A 23318-nucleotide genomic window follows, 5' to 3' on the forward strand; every position below is an offset into this window, starting at 1 on the left:
TTGCCAGGACACATTCAGTCTTTCCATTTGGTTAAGTCCTCCTCAAGTTCTAGTTCAGGTGTTACCTCTTTTGTGTGAGTCCCCCCATGCACCCCTCTTTCCTGGGAACCCAAATGGAAGAAATCTAGTCCACGTGGCATGTGAGTAAAACTCTAGCAGAGGCCAGGCACGGTGGCTCATGCCTGTAATCCCAGCACTTTGGGAGGCTGAGGCGGGCGGATCATGAGGTCAGGCGTTTGAGACCAGCCTGACCAACATGGAGAAACCCCGTCTCTACTAAGAGTGCTAAAAAATTAGCCAGGTGTGGTGGTGGGTGCCTGTAATCCCAGCTATTCGGGAGGCTGAGACAGGGGAATTGCTTGAACTGGGGAAGTGGAGGTTGCAGTGAGCTGAGATGATGCCATTGTCATCCAGCCTGGGTGACAGAGCAAGACTCCATCTCTAAATAAATAAATAAGTAAACTCTAGCAGAAAGCCTCTGTCGTATGAACCTGAGGAGTTGGGAGGAGTTTGAGGCCACCTGAGCACTTGAAATAGAGGATGGGGACATGCCAGAGCGGGGGGAGCCATAGAAAGGGGAGCCCCCAAATCCCTGGCCAGCTCCAGAACTGTGCCTGCTTATGGTAGGACTTGGTGGAGGCTGAGGAAAGAGTAACAGCTGAGCAGAGGTTTTCAGTGACGGTGCATTACAGGGGACAAAGTCTGGTCCTCAGTGTTAGAGGGGCTTGGTAAACACCTCAGGTTTTCCTCTGAGACCCTGGAAGGGTCACACCTCAGGAGTAAAGTCAGTATCACAGGACAAATCAAAACAGCCCTGCTCAGCCAGGCGCAGTGGCTCACGCCTGTAAATCCGGCACTTTGGAAGGCTGAGGCCGGTGGATAACGAGGTCAGGGGTTCGAGACCAGCCTGACCAAGATGATGAAACCCTGTTTCTACTAAAAATAACAAAAATTAGCTGGGTGTGTGGCCTGTAGCCCCAGCTACTCAGGAGGCTGAGGTGGGAGAATCACTTGAACCTGGGAGGCCAAGGTTGCAGTGAGCCGAGATCATGCCACGGTGCTCCAGCCTGGGTGACAGAGAGAGACCCTGTATTTAAATATACATATACATATATGTATAAAATTTATATGTATAATCATAACATTATATATAATTATATACATTCTACAGCCAGGTGTGGGTGAGTGCCACATTTAGTCAACATGTATAAAATTATATATATAACCACAAAATCATATACAATTTTATATAATTATATTTAATTACTTTATGTAATTATAAGGTAGTTATATATAATTATACCAACATAAGGTATCCATCACCTCAAGCATGTATTATTTCATCGTGTTACATTCCAATTATACTCTTTAGTTACTTTTAAATGTACAATAAATGACGGCTGACTGTGATCACCCCATTGTGCTATCGAATACTAGATCCTTTTTGTTGCTCAAGCTGGAGTGCAGTGGTGTGATCTCAGCTCACTGCAACCTCCACCTCCCAGGCTCAGGTGATCCTCCCACCTCAGCCTCCCAATTACTGGCTAACTTTTGCGTTTTTTCTTTTTAAGAGATGGGGTTTCACCATGTTGTTCAGGATGGTCTCAAACTCCTGGGCTCAAGCAGCCCTCCCACTTCGGCCTCCCAAAGTGCTGGGGTTACAGGCATGAGCCACTGCACCCTGCCTATTCGTTCTATCTAACTATATTTTTCTACCCATTAACCATCCCCACTTCCTGCCCCACTTCTGTTCCCAGCCTCTGGTGACTATCATTCCATTCCATTCTCTGCCTCCATGAGTTCAAATTGCTTTAATTTTTAGCTCCTACAAATGAGAGCATGCGACATTTGTCTTTCTGTGCCTGGCTTATTTCACTTAACATAATGTTCTCCAGCTCCACCCATCTTAGTGCTCATGACAGAATCTCATTCTTTTTTTTTTTTTGAGATCAAGTCTTGCTCTGTTGACAGGCTGAAGCACAGTGGCGCAATCTCAGCTCACCGCAACCTCTGCCTCCTGGATTCAAGTGATCTCTCCCTCAGCCTCCCGAGTCGCTGGGACTACAGGTGCATGCCACCATGCCCCGCTAATTTTTGTATTTTAGTAGAGGCAGGGTTTCGCTATGTTGGCCAGGATGGTCTCGATCTCTTGACCTCATGATCCGCCCGCCCTGACCTCCCAAAGTGCTGGGATTACAGGCGTGAGCCACCGTGCCCGGCCTAGGATCTCATTCTTTCCCTCTTAATAGTACTCCACTGTGTATACACACCACAGTTCATCCGTTTGTCTGCTGAGGGACGCTCAGGTTGCTTCCAAATCTTGGCTATTGTCGAAGTGCGGCGATAAACATGGGAGTGCAGATATCGTTTCGATACCCTGCTTTTCTTTACTCCTGGTGGGTGTATACCTAGCAGCTGGATTGCTGGGTCACACGGTAGTTTTTGTTTTGAGACAGTGTCTTGCTCTGTTACCCAGACTGCAGTGCGGTGGCACCATCACAGCTCACTGCAGCCGTGATCCCCTGGCTCAGGTGGTCTTCAGCCTCCCGAGTAGCTGACACTGCAGGCATGCACTGCTCTGCCCAGGCTGGTAGCTCTTGGTTTCCCGAGGAGCCTCCATCCTCTCTTCCATGGTGGCTGTACTGACTCACCTTCCCACCAACAGCGTACATTGTTTTCTCCACATCCTGGCCAGCATTTGTTTCTGTCTTGTGGATATGAGCCATTTTCAGTGGGGTGAGATGATACCTCACTGTTGCTTCTACTTGCGTTTCTCTATCAGTGATGCTGCACACCTTTTCATGTATCTGTTTGCCATTGGTATGTTTTTTGTTTGAGACACAATCTCACTCCGTTACCCAGGCTGGACTGTAGTGGCACCATCTCTGCTCACTGCAACCTCCGCCTCCCGGGGTTCAAAGGATTCTCATGCTTCAACGTCTGGAGTAGCTGAGACTATAGGGATGCACCACAATGCCCCAGCTTTTTTTTTTTTTAATTTTTACTAGAGACAGGGTTTCACCATGTTGGCCAGGCTGGTCTTGAACTCCTGAACTCAAACAATCCACTTACCTTGGCCTCACAAAGTGTTGGGATGATAGGCGTGAGCTATCTTGCCTGGCCTGCATGTCTTCTTTTGGAAGATGTTTAATCAGATCTTTTGTCCATTTTAAAATCAAATTATTAGACTTTTTTCCTCCTGAGTTGAGCTCCTCATACACTCTGTATTCATCCCTTGTCAGATGAATAGTCTGCAAATATTTTCCCCATTCGTGGGTTGTCTCTTTGTCCTTTCACGTGCGGGAGCTTCCGAAGTGTTGAGAATGTGAACGCGTCTGTCCATTTTGCTTTGGGGTATCGATTGCTCAGGAAATCTCTGCACAGACCAGCGTCCTAGAGAGTCTCCGCAATGTTTCCTTTCAGCAGTTTCATAGCTTGAGGTCTGAGATTTAAGACCTTAATCCACTTTGATTTTTGTATATGATGAAAAAGAGGGGTTTAGCTTCATTCTTTATTTCTTTTTTTTTTAATTTTCTTTTTCTTTTCTTTATTGTTGCATTTTTTATTTTTTTGAGACCAGGTCTCACTCTGTCACCTAGGCTGGAGTGCAGTAGTGTCAATATGGCTCACTGCAGCCTCGAGCTCCTGGGCTCCAGTGATCCTCCTGCCTCGGCCTCCCAAGTGCTAAGGCATGCGCCACCTCAACTGCTGTTTTTTGATTAATCTCCATACTGTCTTCCATAGTGGCCAGACTAATTCGCTCCTGCCTCAGCCTCCCAAGTAGCTAAGACCTCAGGCATGTGCCACCACACCCATCTGATTTTTGACTTTTTGTAGGGACAGGGTCTTGCCATGTTGCCAAGAATAGTCTTGAACTCCTGGGCTGAGGTGATCCTCCTGCCTTGGCTTCCCAAAGTGCTGGGACTACAGCATAAGCCACGGTGCCCCATCCTTACCCATTTTTAAATTGGGGTGCCTTTTTATTATTGAGTTGTATGAGCTCCTTGTATATTTTGGATACAAGTTTATCATCATATTTGCAACTATCTTTCCCTCCTTCTTTTCTTTTTGACACGGAGTTTCGCTCTTGTTGCCCAGGCTGGAGTGCAATGGCATGATCTCTGCGTACACAACCTCTGCCTCCCAGGTTGAAGTGATTCTCCTGCTTCAGCCTCCTGAGTAGCTGGGATTACAGGCATGCACCACCACGCCCGGCTAATTTTGTATTTTAGTAGAGACAGGGTTCCTCCATGTTGGTCAGGCTGGTCTTGAACTCCCAACCTCAGGTGATCCATCTGCCTTGGCCTCCCAAAGTGCTGGGATTACAGGCATGAGCCACTGTGCCCAGCCTCCCTTCCTCCTTCCCTCCCTCCCTCCCTCCCTCTCTCTTTCTTTTTCTTTCTCTCTTTCCTTCTCCTTCCTTCCTTCCTTTCCTTCTGAGTCTTGCTCTGTTGCCCAGGCTGGAGTTCAGTGGTATGATCTCAATCTCAGCTCACTGCAACCTCCATCTCCCCAGTTCAAGCAATTCTCTTGCCTCAGCCTCCCAAGTAGGCACCCACCACCATACCCGGCTAATTTTTGCATTTTTAGTAGAGGCAGGGACACGTTGGCCAGGCTAACTCCTGATCTTAAATGATTCACCCACTTTGGCCTTCCAAAATGCTGGAATTACAGGCATGAGCCACCATGCCCAGCCTCTTTTCCCATTATGTAGGGTGATTGTTTCACTTTTTCCCTCCTCTGGAAACAGGGTCTTGCTCTGTTGCTCCAGGCTGGATTGCAGTGGGTGCAATTTTAGTTCATTGCAACCTCAAACTTCAAGGCTCAAATAATCTTTCTACCTCAGTCTCCTAAACAGCTGGGACTCCAGGTGTGTACCACCATGCCCAAATAATTTTTAATTTTTTTTTTTTAGTATAGATGAGGTCTCACTATGTTGCCCAGGCTAATCTCAAACTCCTGGGCTCAAGCAATCTTTCTGCCTTGGCTTCCAGAGGTGCTGGGATTGCAGGTGTGAGCCACTGTGCCCAGCCTGACTTCTGTATGATCTTGATCCTGTAACTTTACTGAAATTGTTCAATTAGTCTTAGTAGCTTTTTAGTGTATTCCTTAGGATTATTTACATACATGATCTTGTCATCTGCAAATAGCAATCGTTTTACTTTTTTTCCAGTTTGGGTGCCATTTATTTCCTCATCTTGCCTAACTGCTCTGGCTAGAACCTCCAGCACAATGTTGAACAGAAACTGCGAGAACAGATATCTTCACCTTGTTCCTGATCTTAGGGTGAAGCATCCAGTCTTTCACCTCATTAAGGATGATACTAACTGAATTTTTTGTAGATGTCATTCTTCAGGTTGAGAAAGTTATCTCCTATTCACATTTGGTGAAATGTCTTTGTTGTGAAAAGTGTTGGATTTTGTCAAATGTTTCTTCTGCATCAATTGAGATAATCATGTGATTAAAATTTCTAGTGATATGATGTATTACATTAATTATAAGTTGGATATTGAACCACCCTTGAATTCCTGGGATAAATCCCACTTGATCACGGTGTGTATTCTTTTTTATATTGCTGGATTTGGTTTTCTAGTATTTTGTTGAGAAATTTAGCATCGATATTCTTTTTTTTTTCTTTTATTGCACTTTAGGTTCCAGGGTACATGTGAAGAACGTGCAGGATTGTTGCATAGGTACATACATGGCAATGTGGTTTGCTGCCTCCATCCCATCACCTATATCTGGCATTTCTCCCCATGTTATCCCTCCCCAACTCCCTACCCCCCACTGACCCTCCCCTAGTCCCCCGCAACAGACCCCAGTGTGTGATGCTCCCTTCCCTGTGTCCATGTGTTCTCATTGTTCAACACCCGCCTATGAGTGAGAACATGCGGTGTTTGATTTTCTGCTCTTGTGTCAGTTTGCTGAGAATGATGGCTTCCAGTTTCATCCATGTCCCTACAAAGGACACAAACTCATCATTTTTTTATGGCTGCATAATATTCCATGGTGTATATGTGCCACATTTTCCCAGTCCAGTCTATCATCAGTGGGCATTTGGGTTGGTTCCAGGTCTTTGCTATTGTAAACAGTGCTGCAGTGAACATTCGTGTGCATGTGTCCTTATGGTAGAATGATTTATAGTCCTTTGGATATATACCCAGTAATGGGATTGCTGGGTCAAATGGAATTTCTATTTCTAGGTCCTTGAGGAATCGCCACACTGTCTTCCACAATGGTTGAACTAATTTACACTCCCACCAGCGGTGTAAAAAGTGTTCCTATTTCTCCACATCCTCTCCAGCATCTATTGTCTCCAGATTTTTTAATGACTGCCATTCTAACTGGCGTGAGATGGTATCTCAATGTAGTTTTGATTTGCATCTCTCTGATGACCAGTGACGATGAGCATTTTTTCATGTTTGTTGGCCTCGTATATGTCTTCTTTTGAAAAGTATCTGTTCATAACCTTCACCCACTTTTGAATGAGTCTTTTTTTTCTTGTAAATCTGTTTTAGTTCTTTGTAGATTCTGGATATCAGCCCTTTGTCAGATGGGTAAACTGCAAACATTTTTTCCCATTCTGCTGGTTGCCGATTCACTCTAGTGACTGTTTCTTTTGCCGTGCAGAAGCTGTGGAGTTTGATTAGGTCCCATTTGTCTATTTTGGCTTTTGTTGCCAATGCTTTTGGTGTTTTGATCATGAAGTTCTTGCCTATTCCTATGTCCTGAATGGTTTTGCCTAGATTTTCTTCTAGGGTTTTTATGGTGTTAGGTCTTATGTTTAAGTCTTGAATTAAATCACCTGGAGTTAATTTTAGTGTAAAGTGTCAGGAAGGGGTCCACTTTCTGCTTTCTGCACATGGCTAGCCAATTTTCCCAACACCATTTATTAAACAGGGAATCCTTTCCCCATTGCTTGTTTTGGTCAGGTTTGTCAAAGATCAGAAGGTTGTAGATGTGTGGCGTTGCCTCTGAGGACTCTGAGATGTTTGTCTGTAGTTTTCTCGTGATGTCTTTGTCTGGTTTTGGCATTAAGGTATTACTGGCTTCAGAGAGTTAGTTGAGAAGTGTTTCCTCTTCTATTTCTGAGAGAGTTTGAAAAATTGGTTTCAATTTTTCTCTAACTGTGTGGTAAAATCCAGCAGTGAAAACGTGTAGGCTTGAGCTTTTGTGGGTACTTTTCCCGTTTTAAATTACCATTTCAACATCTTCACTCATTATAGGTCTGTTCAGATTGTCTGTTTCTTCTGGAGTCAGCTCTTACAGTTTGTTCCTGTCTAAAATGTGTCCGTTTCATCTGCTATGGTTTATATGTTCATATGTTAGAACCCAGTACCCAAGGTGATAGCATTAAGAGGTAGGGCCTTCCAGGAGTGTTCAAGTAATGAGTGCTCCATCGTCAGGAATGGGGTTACAGCTTTGAAAACAGAGGCTGAAGGGATCACCCTTGCTCCTCTTCTGCCCTTCTACCATATGAAGACACAGCAACAAGGTACCACGTAGGAAGTGGAGAGTGAGCCCTGTTGGTGCACTGTGCTCTTGAACTTCACAGCCTTCAGAACCGGAATAAATACATTTCTATTATTTATGAATTACCCAGTCTGTGATATTTGGTCGTAGCTGCATAAATGGACTAAGACATCGTCTAAGGTACCAAATTTGCTGGCATATAATTGTCCTAGTATTCCTTTAAAATCCTTTTTATTTCTGTGTGACCAGTTCTGATTCTAGCAATCTGAATCCTTCTGTCTTTGTCAGTCTTGCTAAAGATGTCAATTTTGTTTATCTTTTCAAAGCTTTTGGTTTTGTTGATTTTCTCCATTATCTTTGCATCCTCTGTTTTCTTAATTTCTGATCTAACTTTTGTAATTTCCTTCCTTCTGCTGACTTTAGGCCTAGTTTGCTCTTTTTCCAGTGTGTTAAGGTGACAAGTTAGTTTACTGATTTGAGATCTTTCTTCTTTCTTAATATAACATTTTCAACTTCTGGGATGTGTAACTTCCTATTTTTCAGTTTGGGAGGTTTTCAGCCATTATTTCTTTGAACATGTTTTCTACTCGTTGCTCTCCTTCTGATATTCCCATTACACATATGCTGGTATGCTTAATGGTGTCCCACAGTTTTCTGAGACTCTTTATTTTTATTATTTTCTCTGTGTTCTTTGGCTGGCATAATCTCTATCAGGCTATTTTCAAATCCACTTACTCTTTCTTCTGCTAATTTTAAAATTTAGGCTGGGTGCAGTGGCTCACACCTGTAATCTCAGCACTTTAGAAGGCTGAGGTGGGTGGATCACCTGAGGTCAGGAGTTAGAGATGGTGCCACTGCACTCCAGCCTGGGTGACAGAGTGAGACTTTAACTCAAAAAAAATTTTTTAATTAAACCTTTCAGATTTCATAATTCCCACTGGTTCATTTAAAATAATCTCTATCTTCATTTGATGCAGCCTTACTATATCATTTCTTTTCTTTTTTTTTGAGATAGAGTCTCACTCCGTCACCCAGGCTGGAGTGCAGTCGCACGACCTCAGCTCACTACATCCTCTGCCTCCTGGGTTCAAGCGATTCTCCTGCCTCAGCCTCCTGAGTAGCTGGGACTACAAGCATGCACCACCACACCCAGCTCATTTTTGGATTTGTAGTAGAGACGGGTTTCGCCATGTTGGCCAGGCTGGTCACAAACTCCTGACCTCCAGTGATCCACTCAGTCTCCCAAAGTGCTGGGTGCCACCATGCCAGGCCTGGTTAATTTTCTAATTTTAATTTTAAGATTTTTGTAGAGACAGGGTCTTGCCATGTTGCCCAGCCTGGTCTCAAACTCCTGGCCTCAAGCAATCCTCCCACCTTGGCCTCCCAAAGTGCTGGGATTACAGGCATGTGCCACCGTGCCTGTTTACTTCTTTAGTAATGGGTTCCTTTAGTTCTGTAAACATGTCTATAATGGCTGTTTTAAAGTCTTTTTCTGATAAATCCAACTTCGCTGCTTTTCACGGGAAGTGTCTGCTGCTAGTTTCTAGTTTTTGTTTTTGTTTTTTTCTCCCAACTATACGTGGGTCGTACATTCCAGTTTTTTTGCACACTTCATACCTTTTTGTTAGAAACTTGTCCAGGCGCGGTGGCTCAAGCCTGTAATCCCAGCACTTTGGGAGGCCGAGGCGGGTGGATCACGAGGTCAAGAGATCGAGACCATCCTGGTCAACATGGTGAAACCCCGTCTCTACTAAAAATACAAAAAAATTAGCTTGGCACGGTGGCACGTGCCTGTAATCCCAGCTACTCAGGAGGCTGAGGCAGGAGAATTGCCTGAACCCAGGAGGCGGGGGTTGCGGTGAGCCGAGGTTGCGCCATCGCACTCCAGCCTGGGTAACAAGAGCGAAACTCCGTCTCAAAAAACAAAAAAGAAACTTGATGTTAGAAACAAATGCTTGTTCCTCAGTGCCAAAAAGAAGAACCAGCACTCAAATAATTTTAACAGCAAGGCAGGGCGTGGTGACTCGCACCTGTAATCCCAGCACTTTGAGAGGCTGACGTGGCCAGATCACCACCTGAGGTCGGGAGTTCGAGACCAGCCTGACCAACATGGTGAAACCCTGTCTCTAAAAAAATAAAAATAAAAATAAATAAAGAATTTTCTCAGCAAGGCAATTTACTTCTACAGAAGGGTGCATCCCATGGATGGAGCAATGGTGAGAGCACTCCTGAACAGGGAGGGGAGGGGTTCTTATCCTCGACGCAGGTAGCTCCCACTGCCGTGTCGTTCCTCTGTTGGCTAGGGTTGGACTGTAGTCTAAGCTAATTCCAATTGGCTATTTTAAAGGGAGCAGGGGTATGAGCCACAGTGGCAGGTGAGCAGTTTCGTGGGAAGGATGGTTATGGAACAGGTAACTAAGGGTGACTCAGGTCACAGCGGGTGACCAGGATGAGTCAGGACAGAGCAGGTGACTAAAGGTGACCTAGGTCAAAGCAGGCGCCCAGGGGAACATATGTGAACCACTGATTAGAACTGGCGGGAAAGCTGTTTACTGAAACTAGAGGCAAGGGGGTGAAGAGAAGCAGGAAGCTCAACTTGCAAATGGAGAACAGATCATGAGAACGCTGAACATACTGATGCTCTGAAGAGAAAGCTGGAGCTCACTGTATTGAACACTTGCCGTCTTGGATAATGTATAGCGGTGATTCTGGGAACTATTCCTTCATACTCCTTCCCACTGGGTCTTTGGATTATCTCGTGAAATCTCTTTAACACCCTCTCCCCACTAGTATTCAGCCTATGACGTTGCTCCTCGGGGTGTGTAGCTTTGCGTACACACTCGCCCACACTCGCCCTGGGATGACAGTCATCTTGGCATAGTTCTCTTCCTCTTTCCCTGATCACTTTCAGCCCTTAAACCACTAACTGCCAACTCTACTGTTTTCAACAGTGACCTGGGGTACAGATGGCTCTACCACCAAATCCGATCAAATTCTGACTCCTTTGAAGGGCCGGTTTCTGCGAACACTGCGGTATCTGTTCTGAGCCCAGGATGTCTCCTCCCAGCTCTTAGCTGAGCCTGGATCTTATCTCTGTCCCCAGGGTTTCACAGCCTCCACTGTTTCTGAGCGTGCCTTCAGGCTTGAACCTCTTTGTTGCAGATGAAGTCCGTTCCTTTGGGAAGAGATGAGGAGCGATCTGTTTTACCGCCTGTTTATCTACTACAGGACTCAGAGCTGAGGGTGCAGAGAACAGTAAGCATCTCAATACAGCTGTTCATTGTTAGGGCTTCCTTTCTAGCTATTGGTATTCTATTTCTGTGCATGACTATTATTATAGGTTGGGTATGTCTAACTCAAAATGTTCCAGAATCCAAATGTTTTTGAGCATTAAGATGATGCTCCAAGGAAATGCTGGTTGGGGCATTTTGGATTTCAGATTTTTGGATTAGAAATACTCAATCAGTAAGCATGATGAAAATATCCCAAATCCCAACAAGTCTGAAACCTGACACACTTCTGGTACCAAGCATGCCAGATAAGGGATGAGGGATTCTCACCCTGTGCTATTAGTTGAGTCAAACGTGTGAGGCTCCCATAGGGCCGTCCCACCCTCCCCCATGTCATCAGGAACCCAAGGAGCTCCCATCAAGTCAGGGACTCTGGAGCTGGATGTCCTATAAGCACCCTGGGATGTTGGAAGAGTGGTTTCGAGGGAAATAGGGGAAGCTCCTTGGCAAGAGCATGGCCAGGAGAAAGGCTGGGAGCCTGAGGGCCAATTCGAGTAGGTGCCGGTCATGGGGCAGGGCAGTGAAGTCGCCATAGGCGGGGCCCCCATGGAGGTGGGAGTGCTCAGAACCTGGCGTGGGGGGTGGCGTCTGAGGGTCTCTGGGTCCCAGCATAGTGCTTAGTGTGCTGCAGCACCCAGTTCCCCTCAGCAGCAAGTATGATTCTACTGGGAGAGGAGGCTGAGACCCAGACATGGGACTGGGCCTAGCAGTGTCAAGGCTCTCCATGGGAAGAGTGGGCCAGGCTCCTGGGACCTGGGCAGGCAGCTTCCCCTCAGGGCGAGGTCCGGTCCTGGGCCTTTCCTCAGCCCCCACTGCAGCCAGAGGGGGAGGCCGGAGTCCTGGGGCCTGCACTGGGTTTCTGCCCTTCGAGGACACTACTGTTGCCGTGGTCGTGGCCCAGCCTGCTTTGTCCTCTGCCCTGACATCCCATGAACAAACGGGTTTCTCTTCTTCACACCTGGAAAACATGAAGCGAGGGAAGTTCCTTATGCTGCACCCCCTGGCTGGTGACCCATTTCTGGCTGTCTAGGGCAGACTCCAGTTCTAGGACCTGCTACCCCACCTCATTCTCCTGCAAACTGGCACCCCGTGGGGGCGCTGCCCAGGCCCTTGTCTCCTCTGACCTGCCTCAAGGACTCCTCACTCTCTGCCTTCCTGATCCCACGGCTTGGGACCCCAATCCCATCTGCTCATATAGTATGAGGGTATGAGGGTGAGCCCTCATACAGGGTCTGTGCATGAGCAGCAGTCCCCAATTCCAGACGTCTCTCCTGGGTGGCTGGTGGGTGCCAGTCCCACCGCCCACCTCCAGGGCACACAGTGCAGACCATCCGCTCTTCCTCCTACCTGTGTCCTGTCCACCAGGAAATCCTGTGGCCCCATTGTCCGAATACCTCCAGAAGCTGGCCCTCCCCTCTTCACCTTCACTCAGGGTGAAGTCATATTCCGACGGGGCACACAGAGGCAGGCTGAACATGAGGCTGGGAGAAGTGGGAGCTATTGAGTGTTCTAGGTGGTGAGCAGTAACCAGGATGCAGCTCCATGGGAGCTTTCTCTAAGAGATCTGCCTGAAGAGATATCAGAAAAAAGGGGCCGTCCTGGGATTCCTGCCTTCATTTTAAATACTATTCACCTTATTTATAACTTATACCCAATTCAAGATTCGTAATTCATTATTTTATTATAAATCACATCCCACCCCACAGCAGGAAGAGCACCAGCCTATGAGGCCCTGTGATCCCAGCCTGCGACACACCTCCCCCCTTTGCTGTGTGCGGCAGGGGCCTGTGGCCTCCTTTAAGCCAGTACGTCCTAATCCAGGTCCCCTTGTCCCCAGGGTGTCCCCAGCTGCTCTGTGGGGACCTGCTGACCCTGCCCCGCCCCATTTGCTGCTTCATAGCACTCAGCACTTCACAAATTGACCCCGATGACGTGGTCGGCTGCTGTCTCCTGCTGCCTGCTCTGCTGGGCACACAGAGGATGGCAGGGGCCCCAAGATCGCAAAGCTGCTGCCTGGAGAGACTGGGAACCGCGCCGAGGTGGGGCCCTGGCTCCCATGGTGGGGTGCATCAGCTGCACGCCCCCTCCCACCATCCCCACCCCCCCAGCAGAAAGAAGCAGCCGAGGTCTCCTGCTGTACTAATGTATTCCATCTTTCAAAAAGAAAGACATGATTTTAATATTACTTAACAATATGTTAAAAAAGTAGCCAGGCAGGCCTCCGTGTTAATACAGTCGTACACTCTATAAGAGACTTGATGGTGTGAGTACTGGGTGGGTTTCTTGTTTTTAACTTTCTCATTCTGCAAGGGATCTTCCACAAGCCGGCTACACGTCAGGGGGGACCAAACACAAACAGCGCAACGTGTACACTCAGAGACAGCAGATTGTGGAGAACGAAGGAGGCCTGCCCCGCCCAGCCCGCCTAGGGTGGGACGCAGGGGCACAGGAGAGCTGAGTGACGGCCAATACCCCAGTGAGGACAGATGACAGGACAGGGCGCAATGCAGAGGCAACGGAGCCACGTGGATGATGCAAACTCCTATCTGGCCCCGGCCCAGGCCTCTGAGGCCTCAGTGGTGGGAGGACTTGGCGGGAAATGCTGTTCCAATCCGACAGCACAGAGCTACAGTCGAAGGAGTCTCACGCACAGACTACACGCACACGAGCTAACAGCGTGGGCCGCTCATCAACTTCTCAGTCTGGGGTCTCAGGCAGCACCGGCTCCGCACAGCCCTTGGCGAGCACCGCCGCTCTGGGGTGCCAGCAAGGGGCTTGGCTCTTGGGGTGGCGCAGCCTGGCCTGCCTCTTACGTGTCCCTCTCCAGGCAGTCCTCGTTCAGTGGGCAGCAAAGGTGGCCTTTTTCAAGCTGAAATTGGACCAGTTGATAGACAGTCTTTGTCGGGTCTGTCTGGCAGAATCCAAGCAGAACCTGCGGAGACAAAAAGCCAGTCACGGAGGGAAAAGCCACAACCAGCCTGGGGTTGGGCAAAGCCTAGCGTGCTCCTCATCTTGCTAGAAGCTCACTGTGGAGTCCCAATGAGGGCCATGGTGTCAAGGGGCCCCTTCAGGCCCTGCCATAGGCTGCGCCTGAGAAGAGGGAAGGACTCAGGAGGCATACTGGGTGGGTAGAGGGAGTCCTGAGAACTGTGAGCCCCCCTTAAATTATCAGGCCCAGGCTGGGCATGGTGGTTCACACCTGTAATCCCAGCACTTTGGGAGGCTGAGGAGGGCAAATCACTTCCACTTAGGAATTCGAGACCAGCCTGGGCAACATGGTGAAATCTTGTCTTGTTTTGCTTTGAGACGGGGTCTCACTCTGTAGCCCAGACTGGAGTGCAGTGACACAGTCTCAGTTTACCGCAACCTCCACCTCCCAGGTTCAAGCGATTCTCCTGCCTCAGCTTCCCAAGTAGCTGGAAATACAGGTGTGTGCCACCGCACCTGGCTTTTTTTTTTTTTGAGAAGGAGTTTTGTTCTTGCCCTCCAGGCTAGAGTGCAATGGTGCGATCTCGGCTCACTGCAACCTCCACCTCCTGGGTTCAAGTGATTCTCCTGCTTCAGTCACCCAAGTAGCTGAGATTACAGATGCCTGCCAAGTAGAGACAGCATTTCACCATGTTGACCAGGGAGGTCTTCAACTTGTGACCTCAGGCGGTCTGTCTGCCTTGGCCTCCGAAAGTGCTGAAATTACACTTTTGAGCCACTGTGCCTGGCCTTTAATTTTTGCATTTTTGATAGAGATGGGATTCACTATGTTGGCCAGGCTGGTCTTGAACTCCTGACCTCAAGTGATCCTCCTGCCTCAGGCTCTCAAAGTGCTGGGACTACAGGCGCGAGCCGCCACGCCCAGCCTATGTCTTCTTTGAGACAGAGCCGTGCTCTGTTACCCAGGCTGGAGTGCAGTGGCACCATCTCAGCTCACTGCAACCTCTGCCTCCCGGGTTCAAGCAATTCCCCTGCCTCAGCTTCCTGAGTAGCTGTGACTACTGGTACATACCACCATGCCCAGCTAATTTTTGTATTTTTTGTAGTTTCTTGCCTGGCCAAGCAGCTTTTATAGAGAGAACAGAGGCCTCAAAACAACAACTGTGTATACACATATATCCCAGATATCAGCTTCTCAAGTCAACTTTGAAGTAAGCTCTTTACAAACACCCCTTCGTCGGGTTTAACCAGGAAAATAGTCAACATTCTTATTTCTTGTTTTTTCCTTCCTGAAACTGACACCAAGAAGGAGATTTGAAGCTGGCCACGGTGGCTCGCCCCTGTAATCCTACTACTTTGGGAGGCTCAACTGGGAGCATCACTTGAATCCAGGAGTTTGAGACCAGCCCACCCAACTCAGTGAGCGGCACATGTGCCTGTGGTCCCAGCTGCTCGGGGCTGGGGTGGGAAGATCCTTGAACTTGGGAGATCAAGGCTGCAGTGAGCTGTGATGCGGCCCTGCACTCTAGCCTGGGTGACAAAGGTGAGACTCTGTCTCAAAAATAACAATAAAGGCCTGTGGTGGTGGCTTATGCCTATAATGCCAGCACTCTGGGAAGCTGAGGCAGGTGGGATCGCTCAAGCTCACAAGTTCAAGACCAGCCTGGGCAACATGGTAAAACCTCATCTCTACAAAAAATACAAACATTAGCCAGGTGTGGTGGGGCACACCTGTGATCCCAACTACTCAGGAGGCTGTGGTGGGAGCATGGCTTGAGCCAGGGGGGCTGAGGCTGCAGTGAGCCTGTTGCCAATGGCAGGTATCTGAGTGGCCAGCGGCAAATCTGAAAGAATGTGACCAGAGGCCAAAAGGCGGAAGAAGCTGCACCAAGTCTTAGAATAGGAGTGAAAGTTTATTAAAAAGGGCTAGAGCAGAAACAGAAGGAAGGAAAGTGCACTTGGAAGAGGCCAAGTGGGCAGCGTGAGACAAGGGCCCTGTCTGTCCTCTGAGGTAGGGTTCTAGACGTCCTCCCCATTCCTCCCTTGGGGTAGGCTGCCCGCACGCACAGTGGCCGGCTAGCACTTGGGAGCGAGCATGTGTAGTGTGTGTACTGGAGCGTGCACATGCTCCCCTGAGGCTTCTTCCCTTACAGGTGGAAAGTCCCTGGAAGCAGACACACCAGGTAAATGCCACCATTCTGCACCTCTTACTGCACATGCTTGAGCCCACTTGCCCGGTTCCTGAGATCTTACCGGGAAGCTGCTGATTACCAGCTTCAGGTATTGGTCTACTAGGGAAACTATCTTTCCCTGGTGCTGGCTGTGACCAATTATTTCAGAGAGGCAGTGTGACAACTGCCTCACCATCACCGACGGTCGTCTGACATCCCTGGTGGGCGGAGGAAGCCGTCCCGTCCTGCTCACGCCTGACTAGCTACCCACTGTAATAAGCCAAGAATGCGGCACTGCACTCCAGCCCAGGCGGACAGAACCAGACCTTGTCCCTCCCCCACCCAGCCCCCCCAAAAAGTTTTGGAGGTGGAGCACGTGCTCATTAGAGGTCTAGGGTAATCACTATTTAAAGCAGTTTGTCATCGAGTTTTAACGAACTGTATATGGTTTCATTTCGCTTAGGAGAAGGCTAAACGAAACAAAAACCCCCGTCGTATTCTAAATACAAACCACACATCTGCGTCATTCAAGGGCACCTACACAAATGACTGGAAACCAACGCGACGCGCGAGACCAAAATTAAGAATCCCTTTATGGTTTTCAGGACCCAGGCCCCTCTCAAGGACAGCTTAAAGAAAGTCTTGCTGGCTGCACGGGTGCAACCCGCAGCTGTCAGGCCATGTTTTCTAATGCCGCAGCTTCTCAGCTGACTGTGCACACAGGCCGGGTGGCAGGGATAAAGAGGCAGGAAACTAGAAAAAGAAAACCGCCCACGGGACCAGAGCCAGAAGTCGGGAGAGTTAGGGAAGGTAAAACGTATGGGGCTGGGCTGGGGTGAGCGCTCATGCTTGTAATCCCAGTACTCTGGGAGGCCGAGGTGGAAAGATCCCAGAGGCCAAGAGTTCAAGACCAGCCTGGGCAACATAAAGAGGTGCCTCCTCTACCCCCCCACCAAAAAAAAAGAATTGGCCGGGCGTAGTGGCTCATCCCAGCACTTTGGGAGGCCGAAGCAGGTGGATCACCTGAGGTAGCGAGTTTGAGACCAGGCTGACCAAGACGGAGAAACCCCGCCTCTACTAAAAATACAAAATTAGCCGGACATGATGGTACATGCCTGTCATCCTAGCTACTCAGGAGGCTGAGGCAGGGGAATCGTTTGAACCCGGGAGGCAGAGGCTGTGGCGAGCTGAGATCCTGCCACTGCACTGTAGCCTGGGCAATAAGAGTGAAACTAGTTCTCAAAAAAAAAAAAAAAAGTTTTTTTTTTTTTTTAATTAGCCAGGCATGGTGGCGCATCTGTAGTCCCAGAACTGTGACTGGGCCACTTGACTTCAGCCTGAACCACAGAGTGAGACTCTATTTTCAAAGTCTTTTAGGGTCTAAAATCTGCTCACAGATTCCTCCGGCCCTGCTGGCCCCATCCGTGGGCTGATGAGTAGCTGTCTTCAGTAAAGAATTTATGTCCTACCTTTAGGCAGACACAGCAGAGGTGGAGAGAGCCCCTGCACTGTCTTCAGCTCAATGCCCAGTATTTGAGAGAGCAATATTTTAGTTTCCTTTGGTAGAAAAGATAATGTATCCCACATGGTCAAGAGTCATAAATAACTTTAAGTAAATTCAAATTAATTCCCAATGAGTGGTGCTCCTAAGCTAGAGTATCCACTGAGGAAAGGAATCTGTGGTGGCTCTAAAGAACTGTAACTTTGTTTTGAATCCAGTCTCAGCTGGAATGCTGCTTAGCTAATTCCCTGGATGACAGAGTGACACTGTGTCTCAAGATAAATAAATAAAATAAAAAAGATTTACATCCTTAAGTGACTGAGAGCACCCTCTAAAACAAACAAACTTCTAAATCTCTCAACTTGAGGGCCAAGGAGATAACTCACCTTCATGCACCAGTTTAAAACTAACAGGAATTTGTCACCAATTTTTTTTTTTGAGACAGAGTTTTGCTCTCTTTGCCCAGGCTGGAGTGCATGGGCACGATCTGGGCTCACTGCAACCTCCACTTCCCAGGTTTAAGAGATTCTCCCACCTCAGCCTCCTGAGTAGCTGGGACTACAGGTGCACCAACACACTTCACTTATTTTTATTTATTTATTTTTTGTATTTTTAGCTACAGACAGGGTTTCACCATGTTGGCCAGGCTGGTCTCAAACTCCTGACCTCAAGTGGTTCACCCGCCTTGGCCTCCCAAAGTGCTGGGATTACAGGCATGAGCCATCACACCCAGCCTTGGTCACCAATTTAAGGGGGAAAAAAGGTCTGAATTACAAACAATGGGATGCAGCAATTTTAAAAGCATGCTGTGTAATTCAGGCCAAAAAACTGAAACCACAGCAGGAAGGGAGCCAAACCGCCAGCTTCGGACTGCAGATCCTGCGCTGTGAAGCGAGGCCAGACAAGGCAGTTTTCCTTTTAACGCCTGAAACCCAAATCTCTCGCCCTGTTTTAGAAAGGGAGGAAGGTTACAAAGAACAACCAAGTTTTAGGAAAAAGAACAAACTGGGAGAGGAGGTGATTACAGAAGTTGTCAGGGCCAGGCTTGGTGGCTTACGCCTCTAATCCCAACATTTGGAAGGCCAAGGCGGATGGATCACTTAAATCCAGGGGTTTGAGGCCAGCTTGGACAACATAGTAAGACCCTGTTTCTACTAAATATTTTAAAAATTAGCTGAGATTGGTGGCCCACACCTGTAGTCCCAGCTAGTCAGGAGGCTGAGGTGGGAAGATCAATTGAGCCTGGGCGGTCAAGGCTGCAGTGAGCCAAGATCACACTACTGCACTCCAGCCTGGGTGACAGAGCAAGACTACCGTGCCAAAAATTCTCACTGGCTTACAGAAATTGATAGTGATTGTCTACACATTGCTGAACTATAGGATATGAGTTATTCAGTGTATGAAATCATTAGGAGGTTAATTTGTGGCTACTTGGTGGCAACATTCTCTCCAGAGCCCACACAGCAGGTGGATTACTCAGCCAGAGGTGGTGGAGGGGGCGGGAAGTGCCTGCTCTCACATTTCACTGCCTCTCTGGACATGACACTTTTTTCTTTTTTTGAGACAGGGTCTTATTCTGTTGCCCAGGCTGGAGTGCAGTCGAGCAATCACAGCTTACTGCAACCTTGACCTTCTGGGCTCAAGTGACCCTCCCACCTCAGCTTCCTGAGTAGCTGGGACTACTACAGTCATGTGCCACTGTGCCCAGCTAATTTTTTTACTTCTTGTAGAGATGAGGTCTTGCTGTGTTGCCCATGCTAGCACCTTCTGACTCTCTCTATATGTTTATTTATTTAATTTAATTAAAAAGGAGAGACAGGGCCTGGCCCAGTGGCTCACGCCTGTAATCACAACACTTTGGGAGGCCGAGGCAGATAGACTGCCTGAGGTCAGGAGTTGGAGGCCAGCCTGGCCAACATGGTGAAACCCCGTCTCTACTAAAAATACAAAAAAATTTAGCTGGGCATGGTGTAGGGCACCTGTAATCGAAACTACTCAGGAGGCTGAGGCAGGAGAATTGCTTGAACCTGGGAGGCAGAGATTGCAGTGAGCTGAGATCGCACCATTGCACTCCAGTGTGAACGACAAGAGCGAAACTCCATCTCAAAGAAAAAACAAAGTTAGATAAAAATTGATTAATTAAAAAAGCTGCCGGCTGACTGAACTCCTCTCTTCCTTAACCCTTGATGGCTGTATATACTCCCTCAGCCGCTTTTCTTTTTCTTGAGATGATCTCTGCCGAGGATGGTGAGAAGCCTCGTGGGCTGGAATGCTGAAGCTCTTCCTCTGCGCTTTGCTTCGTTTCTGAGGCAGGGTCTCGCTCTGTCTCCCAGGCTGGAGTGCAGTGCACAGTCGCAGCTCACTGAAGCCTTAAACGCCTGGGCTCCAGTGATCCTCCTGCCTCAGCCTCCCGATAGCTGGGATTACAAGGTGTGAGCACTGCACCTGGCAACACTTTTGGCTTCTAATTTCAGATAAACAGAAGATTAATAACTGCTAATATCTTAGGTTTTCACTACAATTTAAGGTTACTGAAAGTTAAAATTCGGACTAACATGTAACTCAAAGCAGAGAGAAGAAGGAAAACAGTTCTGTACACAGAATACATAAGAAAAATGAGGTATGTTTTGGTAAGGAAGGTTCTGAGGATTTGGTTCCGTCCTCATTTTGGAAAAAGTGTTTTTGAGTAGTTTAGAGGTGATTTAAAAGCTGTATTAAGATGAAGAAAAAGGCCGGGCGCGGTGGCTCAAGCCTGTAATCCCAGCACTTTGGGAGGCCGAGGCGGGTGGATCACGAGGTCAAGAGATCGAGACCATCCTGGCCAACATGGTGAAACCCCGTCTCTACTAAAAATACAAAAAATTAGCTGGGCATGGTGGCGCGTGCCTGTAATCCCAGCTACTCAGGAGGCTGAGGCAGGAGAATTGCCTGAACCCAGGAGGCGGAGGTTGCGGTGAGCCGAGATTGCGCCATTGCACTCCAGCCTGGGTAACAAGAGCGAAACTCCGTCTCAAAAAAAAAAAAAAAAACATGAAAAAAAGATGGAAAATGGATATAGAAAGTTGGAAAAGGAAGTGAATGGGAAAACTGTAAGAGGTTAGTCAAAGCTGGCAGACTGGATGGACCTGTTTGAAAGGTTTTATTAGCATTAATACAGTGATACAACTGATTTTCTCTTTTGAATAAGATTTCACGTAGTATTAGTAAGAAACATTAAAAATGTTTTCGCAATTATCTTTTGAGTAAGTTGTTAAAAAAAAAAGAGGGAGACACATTGTGTGACCTCATGCCGTTTTCATTATGTCTTCTATTTAGAAAACTGAGTCTCAGGCAGGGCGTGCGTCTTGCCTGTGGTCCGCGCTACCTGGGAGGCTGAGGTGGAAGGATCACCTGAGCCTGGTGGTCAAGGCTGCAGTGAGCCCCGAGTGTGTCACTGACTGGGCCACAGAGTAGACCCTATCTCAAAAAAACAAAAAACCCAGAACAACAACAACAACAAAGCTAACCCCAAAACCCCAATCCCCCAAAACTGGGGTCTTCTATCAAAATTTTTGAAACCTCTAAATTATTACTTGGCTTAAATGAGTAACTTATTTTGTGATGATCTTATTTCGATATCAAATTTTTAAATCTTTGATATTTGACATCCTTCCTAAAATCAAATTTTAAATTCAAAGTTAGTCTTTTTTACTTCAAACTAACTTTTGAGATGAAGAATTGCTCTTGTTGCCCGGCTAGAGTGTAATGGTGAGATCTCACTGCACTGTAACGTCCACCTCCCAAATTCAAGTGATTCTCCTGCCCCAGCCTCCCAAGTAGCTTCGATTACAGGCACCTGCCAACATGCTCAGCTACTTTTTGTATTTTTAGTAGAGATGGGGTTTCACCATGTTGATCAGGCTGGTCTTGAACTCCTGACCTCAGGTGATCCACCCACCCTGGCCTCCCAAAGTGCTGGGATTACAGATGTGAGCCACTTCTTTTTCTTTTCTGAGACAGGGTCTCACTCTGTTGCCCAGGCTGGAGTGCAGTAGTGTGATCAGCCTCTGCCTCCTGTGTTCAAGTGATTCTCATGCCTCAGCCTGCCGAGTAGCTGGAACCACAGGAACCTGACACTAACCCCCCAGCTAATTTTTTGTATTTTCTGTAGAGGTGGGTTTTGCCATGTTGTCCAGGTTGGTCTTGAACTAGCAGAGGTGCTAGCCCCTGGATCACATGGCTTGCACAAGAAAACATGCCAAGTGCTGCCAGCTCAAGAGCAAGCAGCAGCAGCAGCAGGAATGGCTGTGCCCACTTCGAAGAACACAGTCAAGGCTGAGCACTACAGCCTCAGCAAAACACAATACTGGCAAAAAACCAAGGAGCCTGCATGGCCAATCACTGTTCTTGCAGTTACTTTATGCAAATAATCAGGTCAAGTACAATAAGCCTGAAACTTATTTTACAAATAAATTAATTATTTGCCTTTGGTAAATTAGTTCTACTATTATTTATCTTTTTCTTTTAGACAGAGTCTGAGTGGTGCAATCTTGGCTCACTGCAACTTTGCTCTCTGAGCTCAAGCAATCCTCCCACCTGTCTCCTGAGTAGCTGGGACTACAGGTACTCGCCACCACACCAGGCTAATTTTTGTATTTTTAGTAGAGGTGAGCCTGTTGCCCAGGCTCGTCTCAAATTCCTGGGCTCAAGGAATCCTTCCGCCTCAGCCTCCCAAAGTGGTGGGATGGTGTGAGCCACCATGACCCATGAAAAATTGTTTCCATAGTACGCCTGTTCTTATTAGACCACTGTTTTTGAGGTCTTACTACCAATTTGGAGTGAGTCCTGAGTTCCTTCCTGACTACAACGAGTCTCTAAAGACAAACCAAGATTTAATTTCTTAATGATGTTTCTAGTTAGCTCCCTAATGGAACAGTTGTTCCTTGTTCTGGCAGACTCTTATTTTATGGTCCTCATGTGGATTCTATTTCTACAATTCAAAGCATTAGTGGGACTGATCTCTCACTGTTTTACTTCTGAGAAAACTAAAACTATAAAACGCCAAAGACTAGAGATGATTCAGCAGGTGACAGTGGTTACACAAATCTGACCTGACTGAAGTTGTGCTTTGTCACTCTGTGATGCCATCCCAATTTGGCTTTTGGGCAATCTTTAAAAAAAATTTTTTTTTTTAGACGGAGTCTCACTCTGTTGCCCAGGCTGGAGTGCAGTGGCATGATCTTGGTTCATTGCAATGTCCGCCCCTCAGGTTCAAGTGATTCTCCTGCCTCTGCCTCCTGAGGAGCTGGAACTACAGGTACACACCACCATACCGGATTGATTTCTGTATTTTTAGTAGAGGCGGGGTTTCACCATGTTGGCCAGGCTGGTCTCGAACTCCTGACCTCAAGTCATCCACATACCTCGGCCTTACAAAGTGCCAGGATTACAGGTGTGAGCCACTCAGCCTGGCCTGGGCACTCTTAAAATTCCTCACTGAGCTGTCTCCTCCCTCCCTAGGCCACAATGCCTAATTTCTGTATTAAATGAAAAGAATATTTTCCTCCAAAAGCCTTTACTTTGAATAATTTCTGAAATCTTCACCATTTCAGCACCAATTTGGGTAGCAGAAATTTGAATGAAACTTGAAAATAAGGTATTATTGTCACTCATCTGTTTGGTATAATTATGTTTGCTTAAACTGTGGCTCATTCATTCAACCACAAACACTGGTTCATGCCCAACAGCATTCTTGCCTGGCAGACTCTGTCCAGGTGGAGAGTCGGCTGAGACTGAGCCCGCCACTTCCCCAGTCTGGAGGGCTGACTGTGCCATCTCTCAGGGTCCAATTCTCTTTGGCTGGCCACAGCTGGTCAAACCCTGAGTTTGTGATGTTACCTTCTTCCTCTGCTGTCCCCTCCTAATTCTCCCGATCACTAATCCTGTGTCCGTTAGTGTGTGTGTGACCCTGTCCCC

At 47.6% G+C, this 23318-nt stretch overlaps 1 protein-coding gene across 15 annotated transcripts in view; it reads right to left on the reverse strand.

The window, feature by feature from the left end:
* Positions 1-6284: 6284 nt before the first annotated feature.
* The window catches only part of FAM193A (family with sequence similarity 193 member A), a 191682-nt gene continuing 174648 nt past the window's right edge, over positions 6285-23318 (reverse strand). For 12 of the 15 annotated variants that reach the window (XM_035294601.3, XM_078367703.1, XM_078367704.1 and 9 more), the window contains one exon: positions 12893-13695. In XM_035294601.3, the coding sequence (XP_035150492.1) occupies positions 13602-13695 (94 nt within the window). In that variant the 3' untranslated portion in view covers positions 12893-13601. Of the gene's footprint in view, positions 11722-12110; positions 12332-12892; positions 13696-23318 lie in introns of those variants that run through there. The other 3 variants (XR_008480332.2, XR_008480333.2, XR_008480331.2) reach the window with 3 other exon arrangements.

This window comes from Callithrix jacchus, chromosome 3 (genome assembly GCF_049354715.1).
Source record: "Callithrix jacchus isolate 240 chromosome 3, calJac240_pri, whole genome shotgun sequence".
NCBI lineage: Eukaryota > Metazoa > Chordata > Mammalia > Primates > Cebidae > Callithrix > Callithrix jacchus.